Source organism: Leptodactylus fuscus, chromosome 7 (assembly GCF_031893055.1).
Source record: "Leptodactylus fuscus isolate aLepFus1 chromosome 7, aLepFus1.hap2, whole genome shotgun sequence".
NCBI lineage: Eukaryota > Metazoa > Chordata > Amphibia > Anura > Leptodactylidae > Leptodactylus > Leptodactylus fuscus.
In genome coordinates this window covers 7,591,676-7,611,981 of record NC_134271.1, presented here as the reverse complement: position 1 = coordinate 7,611,981, position 20,306 = coordinate 7,591,676, and the positions used below count along the sequence as shown (strand labels likewise).

The following is a 20,306-nucleotide window of genomic DNA, read 5'->3' as shown; positions in this document are numbered from 1 at the left end:
TTACTCTGCCATTTTGTTTATTTCCAATAAAGACATCCAATCAAAGTAGAAAAAGCAGAAGAGAATGAAGAGCGAAGCGTCTGGAGGAACCGCTTCCGATAAAATGCGGACGACGGGCGTCAGCAAAAAATTTACTAGAAATATCTAGAGGTGACGTCCTAGACTTACAATATTGACAGAACCAGAGGAATCGCAGGTTATCTCATTGCTGAAACGCGTCGAGTTTCAGCAGAATAACCCAAATGATTTGGGTATTAACCAAAGTGAAAAATTGGGGATTTGTCTTGAAAGCGTTGCAGTAAATTAAAGGGATATTCCTGTCTGGGAGATTTATGACGTAGCCACAGTATATTCCATAAACACCCATCTCTAGAACCCACACCTGCCATAGAGAGTGAAACCTCTATGAGACGACCACCCAAAAAGTGGCCTTCTAGGGGATGGTCTTCTAAAAGAAGATTGTACTCATGGAAAACTGAAAATGTGGTCTGGGTGAGGGACTGATCTTCTTAAGGGTCTGGTCTTCTTTTGAAGAGGTTACATTGTATCCAGAACTAGGGTTACCCAACATGAAATGGCTAAACTGGTTTGTAACAAGCCAGGTTTATTACAGTTTATCCCAAAATTTTTGGGTGCTCCTCACTAGTGAACCAGAATAAAACTGGAGACCCATGGGAGGTATGGTGAAATAATACAATATGCTCACCATCCCTCATGGCACCATCTTATGACTTCTCCTGGCATCCTGGTTGACACCAGCAGGACACTTTATTACATCTACATACCCTACATGACCATCACAGGCCCCATCGATCCCCATGGACCATTGACACCACCCAAAAGAAGAACATTTTGGACAGAATTTATTGAACCAAAATTGGTGGGACGAACCTTGTGAATATTTCTAAAATGGATCTTGCAATTCCCACCATCTGTATCCCCAACCCCATGTCTCACATTCAGTGCATGCTCAACGCTCTCTGTAATCTTCTATGGGAGTATAAGAGTTGTAAGTCCAATGGAGTAAAGGGCCGTGCACCAAATTTACACCCTTATATACCAGACAGCCGGTGTGGATGGGTTAGTAAAGTCCCCCCGCTGTGTTTCCCTAGCCTAGTCAGTCCATGACCAGAGACAAAGACTTACGTCTACGATATGCAAAAAGCTAGAGATCTGCAGCATCGGAGCATCAGGCATTTCATATTGTAGGCGGCCTCATATCTCTGTCTCTCTCCTTCTCCTCCTCTCCATAGACTTCATTGTTAAATGAAACTTGTACATGGAATATGGACCAAAATCACTGCGATAAGAAGTAAAGATGAGAGTAACACTTAAAGACACACAAAGTATTTTACAAGGTCCGTTCCCTTCATCTGCGCTATTGACTTATACATAAAACAAAAAGTTTACGTACAAACCTTCATAGACCGCTGCGCAGTGACAGCTAAATCTATTGTAATGCTTAATTTCCATTACAAAATGCATTAGAAAATGATGGCTATTAGTCGGGAATCTACAACCTCCCAGTTACTTAAGGCCGGGGCTCCCGGGGACTAAATGCACAATTATCTCAGTATTGCAAATGCCTTCTATCACAGAGTGACATTGCTAGCTCCTAATGTATTCCAGTGGGGGGTATAAAAATTGCGCACGTATAGGGGACTTCAGGTAACTGCAACATCTCAATTGCAAAAATTCCAATTTCAGATTTTTGAGGCAATCATAAATTAAGGGAGTCTGTCACAAGAACCCAGCCCCTCACGAAGGATAGGTTAACAAACAATATTCTCCCCTTGTTCATAGATGCCTCCATTGGCAAGATCCCCATTTTTGCTAATATGCAAATAAGCCCTTTGGAGCAATGATGTCACACCTCTTTGGAGAAAGGGCCACACCCTAGTAAGATCCCATTTGTGGAACGATGAGAAATATCTATTGCAATATCTCGGCAATGGCCCAACTTTTGGTGGAACCAACATTCGGACCCTATTCTCTCCTATCTTGTTCAGAACCTTGACAATCCACCCAGGGCTACGGAGTCGGTCGGTCAAACCACCAACTCCGACACCTCTGTCTTTCCACAGCCGTCTCCGACTCCAGCTCTATCATGGTCAGTCAAGATCCTCTAATTCATCAACAAGTGATTGACATTCTATGAAAGTAAATATGTTACAAACAATGTATCTAATCACTTAGACAAAATCAAGAATTCTATCATGTAGCCATTTTTTCCCAACTCCACCAAAATTGATCCTGACTTTAACTCTGACTCTGCTCAAGCCTATAAAATTGGTCCAACCTATTCTTTCCAGTTTACCAAAATTTGTGAAATCGATTTACTCTACGACACGGGAATTCCATATTGTTGAGTCGTAAATGAAGCGAATCGCTAGGTAATCTACGGTGATTACAAATCCGTACGAAAATCGTTTCCCCCCTCTTGTTTTCGTCTGGGCGGTTCATCCGAATTCTGATCCAGACAGAATGCGATCCAGACAGGCCATTGTCAGACGGCATCGGTTAAGTACATTCACGTCGTAGAAGATAATGGTTGCTTGAAAGTGCAGCGAATTAACTGTAAGTGAAACATGTTAAGCTGATTCAACAGAGCAGCGATGCGTGCGGAAGAATTCAGGATACATTATTAATTAGATTCTGTGGAGGTTGAATCCCACTTCAGAGACTTCACAATCTTCCTTTTTCCACTTCGGCTCCACTTAATAATACACAGGATTTGTTCTAGCAAAGATATATTTTTTCACAGCTATTAAATTATATAATGTGCATCCTGTGGATCCCTCCGGCACTGGTAATAGTCTTTGGCAACTATGACAACACAATGAACTCTTCAGATACTCATTTAGCTGTGAAGTCTACGCTCAATGGCCGCACGTCCAATGGGTCTTTCCATTCCTTTCAGTATATCGGGACTGTGGGGTGACCAGCTGCCTGTTATATACAGTATTGATTTATATCCATGGGGGATAGGGGTCTACGTATCATGGACGGCAGCCCATGCAGCTGTTCTGAGGATCCTGACGTGAAAGAGTTGATGTTCATGGATGGTGGGACCTTGTAGAGTAATGTGGTCGCAATGTTAGCAGACATGGAAATCTAAATAAGAACTGGCATCATGAAAGTCGGATAGGGGTATCAGGTCCGATGTGTGCTTGTGTCTTGCAGCTCATGGCTATGAGATCCCGTATCATCTATCTACACTACTCTTGAAGGTTTCGAGTTGAAGGGATGACCAAGGGTTGTAAAGGTGACCATAAAGACCAATTAATCCTTCTGATCTGTATACACATGCACCTTCAGTTCAGCCAAGAGTGCATGTGTTACTTTGAAGGCGTAAGGTTACTATAACCACTTCACCATTCCTTTCTATTGAACTGCCGATCTCACAGTGCCATAGAAGTGAACTGAGCGTCAGCACATCTGCATGACCTCAGCTCCATCAGGACAGGGGTACCAAAGACACCCCCACTGGGACTCCCATTGAATAGACATCTAACAGTTAGGTAGGGAAATTAAATTTTAAGATCTGAAGGATTTGGGCTGGACATATGTGGACGGGTAAGTATCAAGATTATTAGATTTTCAAGACGATATTCTTTTGCGATATTGTATCATGCAATGATAGGCTATATGTCCTTAAGTTGGCCATCCAGTGGTTGGGTTGTGTATTGCAACCTGCCAAGCGTTAAATCGGGTCCCAATATTGCATTGAAATGGTTGGAGTCTTTAACCAAATTTGGGTGGACATTTACTATATGTAAGTATTGGGTTAAGGATATGAAGTGGGAAGTTCTCATGGAGGACAATATAGTTCCTTTCCATTTACTACAATATCTAACAAAGTGCCCCATATTTAGAAACTGAGAACAAGTGAATATGAGAAGGATAAATACTTAATAAGCCTTGACTTACCTTGTCGTTCCTTATCCTCCTCTTGTTCTAGATGTTTCGGTGAGCTTACTGTCTCTTTTGGTGACCGCCTGTGGACTTGCCCTCTTTGGTGTATCACTTTTTGTTTCCTGGAAACTCTGCTGGATTCCTTGGCGAGAACGTGGCTTGAAAGGGAGTAAAGAACACGAACACCTGAACTATGCGGACAGCGACACCAATGAGCATGACTACAGCGACAACTATCTGGGGCAGCCCCCTCTATTTCCGGAGTCATCCATGAAGATCAGCCATACGTCCCCCGATATTCCATTGGAAGCCAAGACCACCAACAAGGAAAACTGTGTCCACAATGTTCGGATGCAACGGCAAATTACAGAGCCGACCTCATCTGCTCGGTGAGTGGCCACAACTTTTTACTTCTTATGTATCGACTATATCCATATCTGGTTTTTCTCATAGTGGTCATGGGGTCAGATATTCAGCTCAGCCAAAAAGTGGAAGAAACATTCTTTTACTATATTGTACATGGATGATCCAGGGTCGATAACATGAAGTCTAATTATCCTTCTTACTTCATATGTGAATTATAATTATATCTGTCTCAAGTGTTTAATGAAATTTTTCTTCCATCTCAAACTTGAAGCCAAGGATTATTTGGGGAAAATCCTCCAAGCTGTGAATAGCCTACTCTTAAAGGGGACCCGACACCTCTCCTGACATGTCCGTTTTAGTAAATGTTTGTATTCTCCATGAAATAAGAATTCTGGAGCATCTTTTCTTATTGTTCTATGTTGTGTTGTCCCTCTGTTATTCATCCTTGAAACTGATGCGTAAATTGGGGGTGTTACTAGTTGGGGGGGTGTCCCTGCTGTCTCTGTTATGTTGTCCAATCAGCACTGGTCAGACTATAGAGACACACCCCTCTTATAGAGACACACCCCTCTGATAAGGGAATGGTGAACGAATTGATACATTCCAAGGAGGAATAACAGAGGAAGGATACAATGTAAAGTTCTAAGGCACGAGGTTCTAGAATGGTTTGTTGATGGGGAATACAAGTAGGTACTAAAATAGACATGTCAGGAGAGGTGCCAAACCCTCCTTAAATGTACAATTTCCAGACGTCAATACTGTTTTAATCAGCCATTCCTCACGTTTTTATTACCGAGAAGACGGTGAGCGCTCAGATATATGAATAAATTAGTAGATGGGATTTTAATGCATTTCATTTCTGTGTTCTGTGAAGGCAAATCATTCTCAAGAAAGGAAAAAATTACTTTTTTTTCTTCTATAGGAGAATATGATCATTACTACAGCGCCATTAGGAGGGGTCTTACAGATTTACACAAAGTCGCCACAGCTCCGAAGTACAGGGTAGTAGAAATTCAGGGCGCAGCCATATAGACTCTGTGCACCACCAAGGGCATGAGGATTGTCTATTGTGGCAACCTCCTATATAGGCACTATAAGAAGTAACTAAGGAGGGTCTCGGAGATGAGGCTCGGCCTCCTGACACAGCTGTCTTACATATGCACTATAAGAAGTAACTGAGGAGGGTCTCGAGTAGGGTTGAGCCAATCTTGAGATTTCAGGATCGATTTTAAAATCCGATTTCCAATCATTTTCCATCCAAAACCAATCGTGAAATTTACTCGATCGCCAATCTGAATCCAATCCCGATCACTCAACCCTATTCTCGAGGATCAGGCTCAGCCTCCTGACACAGCTGGATTTCCAACTGTCCCAAATCTGGTAGAACAGTTTGGAGTTTTTGGTAACAATTGTGGCAAATTTGTGTATGTCCTGTCTGGAAACCATTTCCAAGACCATTGACCAAAATGGGTAGCACCACTTATGACTTTAACATCCCAATATCCCAACTTAAATACTGGTAAGTGTGTCTGGAGATTTCCAAGTAGTTCTCTGGATTTAGATGAAAACCCTTGTTCATCTTGGAAGGGAACGCCCCACCAGGAAATGACCCATTTGTAAACCAAATTTTTACGTTAAACCTATTTTTTTAAGAATTTTCAATAATCAAATTTTCTATAACAATATCTATATTTTTAACAAATACAATATCCTGGACTAGAATAATAATAATAATAATAATAATAATAATAATAATAATAATAGACACTTGCCAATTCTGTAATCCTGTCTTGTTGGATTACAAAAGAAGCTAAAACCTCTATAGATAAACTTACACCAAATGTGCCATTACATGTTATGTTCACAGTATCACTCACGTCTTCACAATCTTTGACTATCAAGTTCTTCCATATTTCCAAGAATTTGCCAAAATTTGAGTTGCCAAAATTGGTAAATTTAAGCCTTGGGAACTCCTAGCAACTTTCGGATGGAGTTTGCATAAACCCTAACCCTCTTTATGTTCCAGTTATGGATTTTCCTGGGAAAATTAGGAATGTTGGCACGGATGGTAGTCTGAACGTCTTTTATTTGGAGGGGTCTTGAACCTCATGAATGGTAGGTTGAGACTAAATCTGATTACAAGTTGCCTATTGGTAAATAATCCCAATTTGGCAACTTGCAGTCTTAAAGTCAATCCAATCCATGACTATTGTTGGTAGAAACAACCAGCCAGTAGGGTGGTCTCCAAATGACTGTCCCGCCAGACTGTTCCTTTAAGAAAGTTGCAAAAGTGTGACGGAAAACCTTGCCCCCTGTACCCGGCCTTCTCCTGCCAATGATAAGCCCATCACTAGTGACGCATGGCAGTATAATTGACTTATATAAAATCATAGCAAGTTTGGGAACGTGTGAAGGAGCCGTTTTCACCAGTGTTATGAGAGAGAATCGCAAAACATCCGACTGGAGCCTGTATGTGAATTTCAATGAGAATTTCTGCCACAGGCGACAGATAGCTATAAAATTTGTCGAAGGGATAAACCAGGGAAAATTGCTTTACAGAGAGGGGAAAGGAATCGTTTTAGAGTGCAAGAGGTGTGTGATAAATGGATTAGTTGGGATGAAGCCATTACACAACCTAGTAAAGCTGTCAATTAGCAGACGTGGCGCGTTCTGGTAGAGCAGACCTTGTTCTTAAAAATAGCAGCTTCAATGGAGATGATCATAGGGATGTGCATAATTTATATAGATGTATAAGTACACAAAGCAGAAACACTTGGAAAGCCGTCTTACGCGTAGAACATACTCTCAGGAAACCTTCCATTTCATGAACTTTTTGGAGCACCTCTCATTTGGCTATCCTCCAGAGAGATGAACAATGTACATTTTTTGTTTGCACTCCCAACACCCCTTGCACATGCACACTCAGCAATGTGTTTTGCAAGATAGAGGCCCCCAGACTCCTCTGGAGGGGCTTAGCTTCCCTGAGAACAAAAATAACAGGCATTGAAATTTGACATGCTCAATTCTTCTCTCCTTCAATGTCATCGATCATGGTAAAAAGATGTGCATACACCTTGTTAAATCTGAGACCCCACCCAGCTAATATGACTAAAGCCCCATGCACAAGACCAAGTGTGCCGTCTGAGGTGGGGTCCATTTTGCAGAGGAATGCCCTTGGATGACCCTTGGAATGACATCCAAATATCACTCAAGGGCAATCTGATTCTGTCATGTACTCATCTATATGGGGGCTTCCAATCTGTTCTGGTGACATGGAGGGGGATAAGACCTTCTGTATATTCATTGGGAAGGAAAGGACCATCCATGGCAGCATCAGCTTGCATAGTTGGCTGTGTGCATTAGGCCTAAGGCCATGACTACTGTTGCATAACCAAAGACTTTCATGTCATTCTTCCACTCCTCAACTAATGTAAGTGAATGGGGTTGCATTGCCACCCTATGCATTGCAAATTCTAGCTGCAAAAAGATTGAGCACTGCTGAATTTTTTGTCACTAGTCATAGTCGTAGAACCCTTGAAGCCAGAGTCTACTCCATTGACTTTCATTCATAAAGTTATAGCAGGGCAAGAAGCTGATCTTTGGTTGTGGATTGTCTTTGAGTCATGGACATCCAACCCTAGCCTAAACCAAATCTGCTCAGACTTATGTAACATATAGACCTTTCCATGCCAGGACCTCATGTGAAAACTGTTCTCATTAGATCTTTAGCCTCCTTGTAGAACCATCTCATAGTTCACCCTGGTAGGATCTATTGACACTTTTTACGATTTATATCACCAGACACTGCTCCATATTGAAAAACCTCATGCCAATGTCTGATTGAGTCCTCGCCCTCTTTTCTGATTGAGTCCTTTCCTATCATAAGAGGTGAGAACACCCCAATATCATCTCCATATACACACGATACATAAATGAATGCTTCCCGGTTCTGCACTTTAACATTCCAGGAGAAGGATCAACTTTTGTTGATATTGTCAATGCAATCTCCATCAATGTCAGTGGGATATATTCTCAGTTTTGCAAATATTCCGGCTCAGAACATCTCTCTGTGATTGACACTTTGGAAATTTGCTTTGAGAGGGATACTTTTAGTACAGTTGACTGCCCTGGATAACACTAATGAGGGTGTTCTGGCCAAGAACGACTTGGCATGAGAGAGTCATGAGAGAATTAACCCTCCCCGGAAACGTTCTTCTCGGTGATCTGAAGAAAACATTGTCTTGTTCTTCATCTTCTTCTGCTGCTGTCCCTGATTGATCAGCCTGCTTTGCACTTAAGATACATCCATATACTCTCAAGGAACTCATCAAGACAACCCCTTTTCTTAAGACTTAGAACCCTTGGCATGGCGCCACCAGGTAAATTACGTCCTGTCCATTGAATTGAGTGGTTGACTATGTAGTACATGAACGAGATGGATACACCGAAAAGTTAATCTTGTCAATATTGATGGGTTTTTCTCTTCCTCCTCATGTGTTGGTGACATGATGAAGTGGCTGGTTGTCAGGCTTGGCAAAGCTTTCCCTCTTCTTCATCATGGTTGACTGATGGCTCCATTTCTGTGACCAGTGGACAGGGCCCATGATCAGGGCATGGAGGGGATAAAAATATCAGGTCCTTCAGTCTTACATGGCCAAAGCTTTCTTATGCTTGGTCTATTCTGATCCAAGAGACCTTCTTTGGTCCATGTACGCCATTGCATTAGTTAGGAGAAGTAAGATGACTACTCCGACCTTTTGAGTTACCCTTAAGATACGGCACATAATGATAACCATTTCTTTCATTTCTCTCTTAAGACATAACTCCATCAGAAGACAGCTGAACCTCTCCAATCCCGACTTCAACATCCAACAGTTTCAGAAACAGGAGCAACTCACCGGCATTGGTCGTATCAAACCAGAACTCTACAAACAAAGGTCGGTGGAGACCGATGATGGTCGGAGAAACAATAGCAAATCTTGTGGGAAACTCAATTTTATCATTAAATATGACTGCGACTTGGAAAAACTTATAGTAAAGATTCATAAGGCCGTCGGCCTGCCAGCCAAGGATTTCTCGGGAACCTCAGATCCTTACGTCAAGATTTATTTACTTCCAGATCGAAAAACCAAACACCAGACTAAGGTCCACCGGAAGACGCTAAACCCGGTGTTTGATGAAGTTTTTTTATTTCCCGTCCCTTATAATGAGTTGCCCACCAGGAAACTCCACTTTTCAGTTTACGATTTTGACCGTTTCTCGAGACACGACGTCATTGGACAGGTCATAGTGGATAATTTTTTAGATTTGGCAGATTTTCCCAGGGAAAGTAACATCTGGAGGGACATCGAACACGTCACCAATGTGAGTACCAAAGTTATCAAATGTCTGTATTTTCACGATGTAGTAAGTGGAGATTTCACTCTTTGTTTTTTGGTAGTCACACAAAAAGTATCTTCCGATCTTGTCTGTTAGTTGTATATAACTTTAGAAGAATCTGGATCCAAAGGTCTTCAAAATCCTCTTGTAGACCAGACACGTTAGATAGTTGTTGGCCGAACAGTTATCTCACCTGATCCTCCCCATACACGTGAACACTTGGCTTGCCATGAATGGTGAGAGGGGTAAGACACCTCGGAGGGGGCTTATCACCCTCAGAACATAAGGATCAGGCATGTTGAAATCCAATTGTCCAATCCTGATCTCCTCCAACATCTCCACTGGGGGGGAAGTCAAGTGGCCTAAAAATTATGGTTTGTCAGTAGATCTTAGTCTATATGTTCCCTGTTCATGTAGAGGACACACAAACTTCCAAAAGACTGTTGTTACTATAACATGGCCTCATACTCATATCCAAGAATCACATGGACAAACTATGGAATTTAATAAACACATTGTAATACTACATTTATCCTGCGGAGGAGCTGTAGGGAAACAGAACAGCTAATATTGGATTTCTCAGATTGCTGATGATCCCTGGTAGCAGGGTGTGTCTCAAAAGGTTGGAGAACCCATATAGGTAACCGATCCATTTTCCCTCTTTGATATCATTTTTTTTAGAAGCACTTGTCCCATTTCCCATACGCTGTGTGCTAATAATCTGTAGGTCCCTGATGGTGGATTTTTGTTGTATACAAAAAGGGAAGTCGCAATGACATGAAATAAATGAACCTTATTTTTTGCAAGATGATCACTGGGCCATTGCACTGGTCTAATGGGATGGTACTAGGTGGCAAGTGAGAGCCCTGGCTTGTGGTCTCAGGAATGAGGCATCTTGTCATTTGCTTATTATTCATGTATACGTTTTGCAAAAAGCAGTTTGCTGTATAAAGTAGCACTCTTCTCTTCAGTACGGTCATGTGACTCTCACTATGACCAGATAGAATGTATAGGAGGTCCCCGGACTTCCTGTATGATGGACTGTACCACACGGACTCTCCATGGGGGAGATGGACACTACTGATGAGCAGACGGTTCCCGTCACACAGTTATGATACAGGAGCACAGCTCAGCCCCCTAACTATATACTTATAGTCTTATATATAGGATATAATGTCACTGTTAGTATTGACCTGTTAGTTTTAGGATATGTAAGGACCCATTTAACAGATGGAATATTGCAAGATTATCAATGTATTCACATATTTCCAGGATGAACAATAGGTTAATGATGTATTGCAGAGGTGGGGCCCTAGAGCCCCTGGGGGCCCAAATAGCTTTCTACAACTCCAGTATTATAGCAAGCACATGGTAAGTGGGGGCCCCATTATATACCGTACTTTGCACCCAGGAACTTCAGGTTACCCCATTACTAAAATAGATATTTCAGGAGCCGATGGATCTTCTGTAATGTCTATATTATCTCCCTTCAATTACACGTCAGACCTGGAATATAATCCTACACTGACATCTGGCACTGCTGTATTATCTTAATGGCCACCATCTCATATATACCAGTGTGTGCGGTCACTGTTGCAAGTGTTCAGTTTTTCTCCAGCGCCCCCAAGGGTGAAATGAAGTATTGCACAGATCACAATAGCATGTCTATGTATTGCATGGGCCTGGGAGGTCCTCTAAAGGAAGAAATGCTCTCTGCCCTTCTTAAAGGGATCTTCCAGGCTAAATAATGTATGACCTTTCCTTAGGATACATCATCAATTAAAGATAGGCAGGGTTTCGATACCAGGGCCCCCAGCCAATTGACTGTTTAAAGAGGCTCTAGCCATTTGAGTACTTCGCTGTGCTTGGCATTGCTGTCCAGCCCATTCCCTTGAATGGGACTGAGCTACAAACACGGCTTGTGACTGATGAACGTGACCTGTGTCGTGGAGCTGACGCTTCATCGAGTTGATCTATAGGGTTTGCAGGAAGGGGCGTTACTCAAAGCTCCTGGGCCCCAAAATCTGTAATGGGGCCCCTACTTACCATGTCCTATCTATAATTCCGGTAGCTTCTAGCCTTTGGGCCGCTTCAGCATGGCTGCCCCGCACCCCCTATAGCTCCACCCCTGCTCCCAGATATCGCACCCCCAAGGATCTTCAATCAGGGGCCTATCCTAAAGTTCTGGAAACCTCCTTAATAGATGAGGGTCCTGGAAAGGGAGCTCAGTCCTCACCCCAGTGACTATAATACAGTCTATGGGAACCCATTCACTATAGGATCTCCTGCCTCTTAAGACACCTTGTCCTCACATCACTTTTTACCCCTCGGAGGTAACTACATTGACTATACGTTACGATAAGTGAGAATCCTGCGTACGGCCGAGTGTACGAGCCGTCTGGGCCTGACAGATGAAATCGCTGCGGTCCTGTGATGGATGCAGCCATACATTATTCAGCATCCAGGATTTATTAACACTATTCCGGGCCAGATTTATGGCCACGATAGACGTCGCTGCCGTTCTAAAAGCTTCCAAGACAAATCTGGGTCACTCCACCTCTTGTCTAAAAACCCAGTAAGCTCTTAATAGTGTTTGTGCCATCACACAAGTCTATACAAATGAAAGCGGCCATGGATTTGCCGGACGCTGCTGAGCTTGTCTCTGCTGCTCATCCAGTCATGTCTGCGACGTTGTCATGTATAATGGTCGGATATCATGTTCTATATATCATGTACTAAGCCAGAGGAATATAATATATATCAGAGGAGCAATCAGATAGATAGAAGATAGATAGATAGATAGATAGATAGATAGATAGATAGATAGATAGATAGGAGAGAGATAGATAGATAGATAGATAGATAGATAGATAGATAGATGATAGATAGATAGATAGATAGATAGATAGATAGATAGGAGATAGATAGATAGATAGATAGATAGATAGATAGAAGATAGATAGATAGATAGATAGATAGATAGATAGATAGATAGAAGATAGATAGATAGATAGATAGATAGATAGATAGATGATAGATAGATAGATAGATAGATAGATAGATAGATAGATAGATAGGAGATAGATAGATAGATAGATAGATAGGAGATAGATAGATAGATAGGAGATAGATAGATAGATAGATAGATAGATAGATAGGAGATAGATAGATAGATAGATAGATAGATAGATAGATAGATAGATAGGAGATAGATAGATAGATAGATAGATAGATAGATAGGAGATAGATGATAGATAGATAGATAGATAGATAGATAGATAGATAGATAGGAGATAGATAGATAGATAGATAGATAGATAGATAGAAGATTACAGATATGAAATGTAAATAGATATATAGAGGAATGATAGGGCTACATGTATGTGTAACTGTTAGGACTCTCGTTCTCACAATGTGGCTCTCAGTAGTCGGACCCCCCGGCTATCAGCCGCTCTCCTGGATTTCCAGCCTTAGCTTTTCTATGCTTGTTCCACAAGGTCAAGTTGTACCAAGTCTTTCTGCATTAGATGACCCCTCGGACTATATGGCGGTATTATGTGGTGTATTCGCTGTATCATATTATGTGTAAAAAAAAAAAAAACTGCGCAGGCAAAAGAGGACATTGATTGATTTCATTAGATATAATCGATAGGACGTCAGCAGATACAGTCAGCGTGTAGAGGATTGTTCTTATATTACAGATAGGATGTAAGACAGATGAATGGCGCTGCCCATCGCTCATACTCAGGACCCCTCCTCTAGGTCAGCTGTGATATTACAGGTCTGTATATTTAGCATCGCAGGATATTTTTAGGTAACTATTAGTCTTATAGGGTTTCTCATATATCATAGTTCATGTATTCTGAGCCAAAGGTAGAGGTCACATGACTCAATGTATAGTAATACTAGGAAAGGTCATCAAAGTATCAAAATACAAACCCCTTTTAGGCTGTTGAACCCTATTATAGTTTATGGGGTCTGCAGGTTTCAGTGGGTAACTGTTTTTTAAGTGGTTTGGGTTTCCGTTTTTCAGGTGTCCGAACGTAGGAGTGAACCAAGCGTCAATGTTATCAGGTCACGTTTCATTGGGACCTTTATGGGTTCTCAGCTGGTGGAATTGAGAGACCTGACATGATAAGTTGATACTATGTACCAAAAATACTTTGTATCAAAATCTCGTGGACCCAACTGTCAGTCATATTGGGTAGAGTAAACATATGCGAAAGGTCTACAAATTTTGGTGGTTTTGGCATAAACCATTGGTACTGGGTCAGGAAAGACTCTTTACAGGGTTACAGGTTTGGACACCCTCCCTATAAATATTCAAAAGTAACTCTATGATAAATTTAAAGGGATCCTATAATTGAGAATGAATTTTTTGTCCCTAACGCGTCAGAATAGCCTTATGAAAGGCTATTCATCTCCTACCTTTAGATGTCTTCTCTGTGCCGCCGTTCTGTAGAAATACCGGTTTTCGCCAGTATGTAAATGAGTTCTCTCGCAGCACTGGGGGCAGGCCCCAGAGCTCAAACAGCACTGAGGGCATCCCCAATGCTGCCAAAGAACTCTCCAACGCCGCCTCCATCTTCTTCAGGAACGTCATCTTCCTGTGTCTTTTTCCAGCACAGGCTTTGAAACTTGTAGGCCTCGTGGCCACAAGAAAAATGGCCGCTTACACAGTAAGTAAGCGGCCATGTTCTTGTGGCCTGTGATTCCCCTGGCTTCTGGCGCCATGGAGAGGACCATAGCAGTGGCCAAAGCATTGGCGCCAGGCCACCACCCCATCTTTCTTCTACAACTTTCCACCACTTATCCAACACATCCCATTGGTGGAGAAGATTAAATTGTCTGAACGAGATTTGGGAGAATTTTCAGTAACGCATGTCTCCTGGATGTTTTTAGATAATTATTTTGCGTGCAGGTTACAGGTTTCTCATCAGTCTTTTTGGAATAAACAGTAAACTTTTTGAGAAATCCTTAAACCATGAGGTTTTGTTCCTCTAGCTGTATTGAGGGAGTTTAGAGGTGAGCGTCACTAGAAGCAGAGGAGTTTTTTTTCTATATTGATGTGTCTTGCTTGTACGAAAGGCTAATACAGGTCTGAGCTCCCACTGTCGGCTACACTCGCGAACAAATGATCCACATCTCGGAGGTCTTGAGTTGCACGCTAACAGGAGATGAGTCGGGTTTCCCGTGGCTCCTGATTGCCTTCATTTTTGCAGCAGACAGAAAAACACATTTTTTTTTTCAACTGTTTGGTTCGCCACAGGCTAAAAACAGTATAAAGAACATTGCACCGAGGAGCCGAGAAGGATTTGTACATTTTAACTAAAGCATTGTAATTATTTCCTGGCCGACGTTCACACCACACCGGAGGAGTAGATGTTATCTATGGCACCAACAGCAGGAAGAAATTAGGTTAAGACAAGGGTTGGAGACAACGTCATCTTTAGACGTGTTAGTCGCTCGGGTCCACCATGGACTTCTGATCTGACTAAGTCTCCACACTTCCGAAGTTGTGGTGTACAAGGCTCGGTCAGGTTGTCTTCATTCATCTTCCAACCTATTCTGGTCTCTTACACCATTATGGCCTTTGATTGGGTCTCAGCTGTCACGTGGTGTATGCTGATGTCATGGTGCTTTACTGCAAGCATCATGACATCATCATGCCCTGTGACATCACCAAGGAGGCCAGAAGATGATCAAAGGGAGTCCAGGAGAGGTGAGGGATGGTGAATACAATGTTTATTATGTTTGTGAACCTCCCCTGGGCCTCCACTTATACTCTGAGGTTGTAAGACACTCCAGGGTATAATAATAATTCGTAGGTGATGAACCCCCAAAGACTTGGGCTCTTTCAAACCCATAATTTTTTGAAAATTTGTAACAATTCTGGGTCATTCCAAACCAGTTCACTCATCTCTACACAATTTAGTTCCTAAACTTCAGTTCATGAGGACCTCCTCTTCACCTATGTTATCTATAACAGTCTACTAGCATTGTAGCTTCGGCTGTGTTCACACCTGGGCACGGAGGTTGGAGTCCATTGGGCTTCATGTCAAATTTTCCAGCATTTTTGGCAATAACACAGTCTACAATGTTTGTCTTGCCGTCAAACTCTTGGAACCCCCATTGATTAGTGAGTCAAAGGGTTTAAGGCATGAGGCATTTTGCTCCACAGCGCCTCTTGTGGCCAGGTGTGGGTACAGAGAGTTAAAACTCAACACTATACAAATGATTGAGCTCCAGTTCCTCAATGGCCAAGACTGGGAGTGGTTCGAGTGAGAGATAGTTTTATTCTTATGCCATTTACTATGGTGGGAAAAGAGGATTTCATTGCAGATTTGGCCCAGATTTGCTGCTCTTAGAAGCATTTTGACTCTTTTGTGCATCTCCGCTCCAGCATTGCATTCACTACTCGTGATATGGGAAGAGCAGGGAAGGAAACTATATGCCAGATTTACTATATCTCATGTCAAAAAACAACCTTAGTGTAATTGTAAGTCTAGGAGAAGGGGAGAGGAAGGGCTGCAGCTGCAGTATTTCTTTGTCAGTATGTCTCTGAGATTTCATGCTGTGAGAGGGGAGGAAGAGCAGCAGTTTTTGATCACACAAGCCATTTTTTGAGCAATACTCAGTGTCTTTATGTATCACCCCCTCAAACGCTCCCCTAAACATCAAGGTCACGCTGGTGGTTACGAGATCCCGTATCATACGAGTCGCTCCGGTCCATTTTCAAGCTTGAATCTCATGCAGCCTGTCCATTATGCATCTCTTACCTAAACCCCAGGATTGATACACAACAAAGAGAGTCACAATAAAAAGCAAATCAGCAGAAGCTGATAGAATATATATTGCTTTTTACGCAGTAACTCATGCGGATAAAGCTTATGAAAAAGTGCAATAGTGATGAATTGTTCAGGAGGGCAGATTGAAATTTAACCTCTCGAGAAGCCACGGGATAAAAGAACTTATAAATTAAATACAGTCATTCAGAGGAGTTCAAGCTGTAGCCATCAAACACAGAAGAAACCTTGACCAGAGGCATTAGCAAAGCTTGTCTCACAACACGGAGCTTTGTACATTTACCCAATGATGGGCGGTCAGCTGACTTCCTCGCGTTCTCGCTCTAATGCTGCGGTTTTTAATGTTATTCTGGATATTCGCACGGCTGACTTGGGAATTCATTGAGGCTTTGTGAATGTTCTGAGCAGGAAATGACCTCTGGGCATTTAGTTCTTTCAAATAAAAGCTTTAAAGTTTCAGTGGTCTGAGCTTTTAATCTTGTTTACAGGTGATATTTCTATTCTGGAGATGTGTCTCAAGTTTCAAAAACATCCCTTCTATCTGGGGTCTGCTCCGAGCATATGTGGTCCTTAGGGTGATAGAGACAAAGAAGGTTCCGTGTTTACTCAGCCCTTACCTAAATAATTGTGGAGCGTATGCTCTACTAGACTTGGATCCTCCAAATCAAGTGAGACCTGGGATCTGTGTAACTGGAATTGGTGCTGATATCGGTTGTTGACCATCTTTGGTCCATTTTGTCCTGATAACCAGCCATGATGTCCTTATTGTGGTCGGGTTATCTTCTCATACATGTAGTGTCCTCCTGATAACCAGCCATGATGTCCTTATTGTGGTCAGGTTATCTTCTCATACATGTAGTGTCCTCCTGATAACCAGCCATGATGTCCTTATTGTGGTCGGGTTATCTTCTCATACATGTAGTGTCCTCCTGATAACCAGCCATGATGTCCTTATTGTGGTTAGGTTATCTTCTCATACATGTAGTGTCCTTCTGATAACCAGCCATGATGTCCTTATTGTGGTCAGGTTACCTTCTCATACATGTACTGTCTTCCTCATAAAATTATAGGCTTTATGACTTCGTAGACAAATTTTCCCCAATGTATTTTGTGAATCTTTTTGTTCATTAGAGGTGATGGTAGATGTTACCAGGTTTAGGTGTCATCTTCTGAAAGATACTTAGTAAATGGCTATTCTGTAACTGGAGTATTGGAATATTTCTGAGTTGGGGACAGCAAAACTTTACCTCTAGCACCACCTATTGGAGGGTAATTCCCTAAAAACCAATGCCTGACTTTCTAAGAAGCCATGTGTCATGGCTTGGAATAAATCCAATCATACAATCTTGTCCAAAAGACAACCATCAGCAGATGAGCACTGGTATAACAATATTTGGAATCAAAGATATGATAGTCTGAAGAATCAATAGATGAAACTATGAACATGACTTATCTATCTATCTATCTATCTATCTATCTATCTATCTATCTATCTATCTACTGCTCAACATGAAAAATCACCACCACCATACAGTAAATATCACTGCACTAAGTAATAATCGTGTAAGCTGTCCATATCTGGGCCGTAATAATCTTTCAACCTACGTAAGTGGACGTTTCAGGCAGATTGAGTTGGTCGATGACCAGATGACTGGTTCATAAGAGGATTTTCTATACTATCTAAATAAAACCCAACTGGACTGTTTTTTACATATTGCAGTTGATCTGGGCTCACAAATGATGCAACATCTAGGCAATTTGCGATCAAACAATAATTTTTCAACATAGGAGACCACATACATTATTATGTTATGGGTTATGTGATGCTTCTGAAGACAGCAAAATGGCTTACATAGTTACCAGAGTTGGAGCAATGGCAGGACTATTGTTGATCCAAAAGGCTCATTTCCATATTGGCAAAAACAGTGGCAATATAGGCAGCAATACACAAGGGGAAAACACTGTTTGATTCATTCAGGTGACAGTAACCTATCTATCTGCAGGGCTGGAGTGATATGCTGCTTCTGGTGACAGTAACCTATCTATCTGCAGGGCTGGGGTGATATGCTGGTTCTGGTGACAGTAACCTATCTATCTGCAGGACTGGGGTGATATGCTGGTTCTGGTGACAGTAACCTATCTATCTGCAGGGCTGGGGTGATATGCTGGTTCTGGTGACAGTAACCTATCTATCTGCAGGGCTGGGGTGATATACTGGTTCTGGTGACAGTAACCTATTGATCTGCCGGGCTGGGGTGATATGCTGGTTCTGGTGACAGTAACCTATCTATCTGCAGGACTGGGGTGATATGCTGGCTCTGGTGACAGTAACCTATCTATCTGCAGGGCTGGGGTGATATGCTGGTTCTGGTGACAGTAACCTATCTATCTGCAGGGCTGAGGTGATATGCTGGTTCTGGTGACAGTAACCTATCTATCTGCAGGGCTGGGGTGATATGCTGGTTCTGGTGACAGTAACCTATCTATCTGCAGGGCTGGGGTGATATACTGGTTCTGGTGACAGTAACCTATCGATCTGCCGGGCTGGGGTGATATGCTGGTTCTGGTGACAGTAACCTATCTATCTGCAGGGCTGGGGTGATATGCTGGTTCTGGTGACAGTAACCTATCTATCTGCAGGGCTGGGGTGATATGCTGGGTCTGGTGACAGTAACCTATCTAACTGCAGGGCTGGGGTGATATGCTGGTTCTGGTGACAGTAACCTATCTATCTGCAGGACTGGGGTGATATGCTGGATCTGGTGACAGTAACCTATCTATCTGCAGGGCTGGGGTGATATGCTGGTTCTGGTGACAGTAACCTATCTATCTGCAGGGCTGGAGTGATATGCTGCTTCTGGTGACAGTAACCTATCTATCTGCAGGACTGGGGTGATATGCTGGATCTGGTGACAGTAACCTATCTATCTGCAGGGCTGAGGTGATATGCTGGTTCTGGTGACAGTAACCTATCTATCTGCAGGGCTGGAGTGATATGCTGCTTCTGGTGACAGTAACCTATCTATCTGCAGGGCTGGGGTGATATGCTGGGTCTGGTGACAGTAACCTATCTATCTGCAGGACTGGGGTGATATGCTGGTTCTGGTGACAGTAACCTATCTATCTGCAGGGCTGGGGTGATATACTGGTTCTGGTGACAGTAACCTATCTATCTGCAGGGCTGGGGTGATATGCTGGTTCTGGTGACAGTAACCTATCTATCTGCAGGGCTGGGGTGATATGCTGGTGCTGGTGACAGTAACCTATCTATCTGCAGGGCTGGGGTGATATGCTGGGTCTGGTGACAGTAACCTATCTATCTGCAGGGCTGGGGTGATATGCTGGGTCTGGTGACAGTAACCTATCTATCTGCAGGGCTGGGGTGATATGCTGGGTCTGGTGACAGTAACCTATCTATCTGCAGGGCTGGGGTGATATGCTGGGTCTGGTGACAGTAACCTATCTATCTGCAGGGCTGGGGTGATATGCTGGATCTGGTGACAGTAACCTATCTATCTGCAGGGCTGGGGTGATATGCTGGGTCTGGTGACAGTAACCTATCTATCTGCAGGGCTGGGGTGATATGCTGGGTCTGGTGACAGTAACCTATCTATCTGCAGGGCTGGGGTGATATGCTGGATCTGGTGACAGTAACCTATCTATCTGCAGGGCTGGGGTGATATGCTGGGTCTGGTGACAGTAACCTATCTATCTGCAGGGCTGGGGTGATATGCTGGGTCTGGTGACAGTAACCTATCTATCTGCAGGGCTGGGGTAATATGCTGGTTCTGGTGACAGTAACCTATCTATCTGCAGGGCTGGGGTGACATGCTGGTGCTG

General features: G+C 42.7%; 1 protein-coding gene across 1 annotated transcript in view; it reads left to right on the top strand.

Annotated features, from left to right (window-relative positions):
- Nucleotides 1–20,306, top strand: part of SYT9 (synaptotagmin 9) — a 102,073-nt gene that overhangs the window by 32,884 nt on the left and 48,883 nt on the right. Inside the window, exons 2-3 of the mRNA XM_075280906.1 lie at nucleotides 3,962–4,304; nucleotides 9,099–9,645. Coding sequence (XP_075137007.1) covers nucleotides 3,962–4,304; nucleotides 9,099–9,645 — 890 coding nt within the window. The remainder of the gene's footprint in view (nucleotides 1–3,961; nucleotides 4,305–9,098; nucleotides 9,646–20,306) is intronic.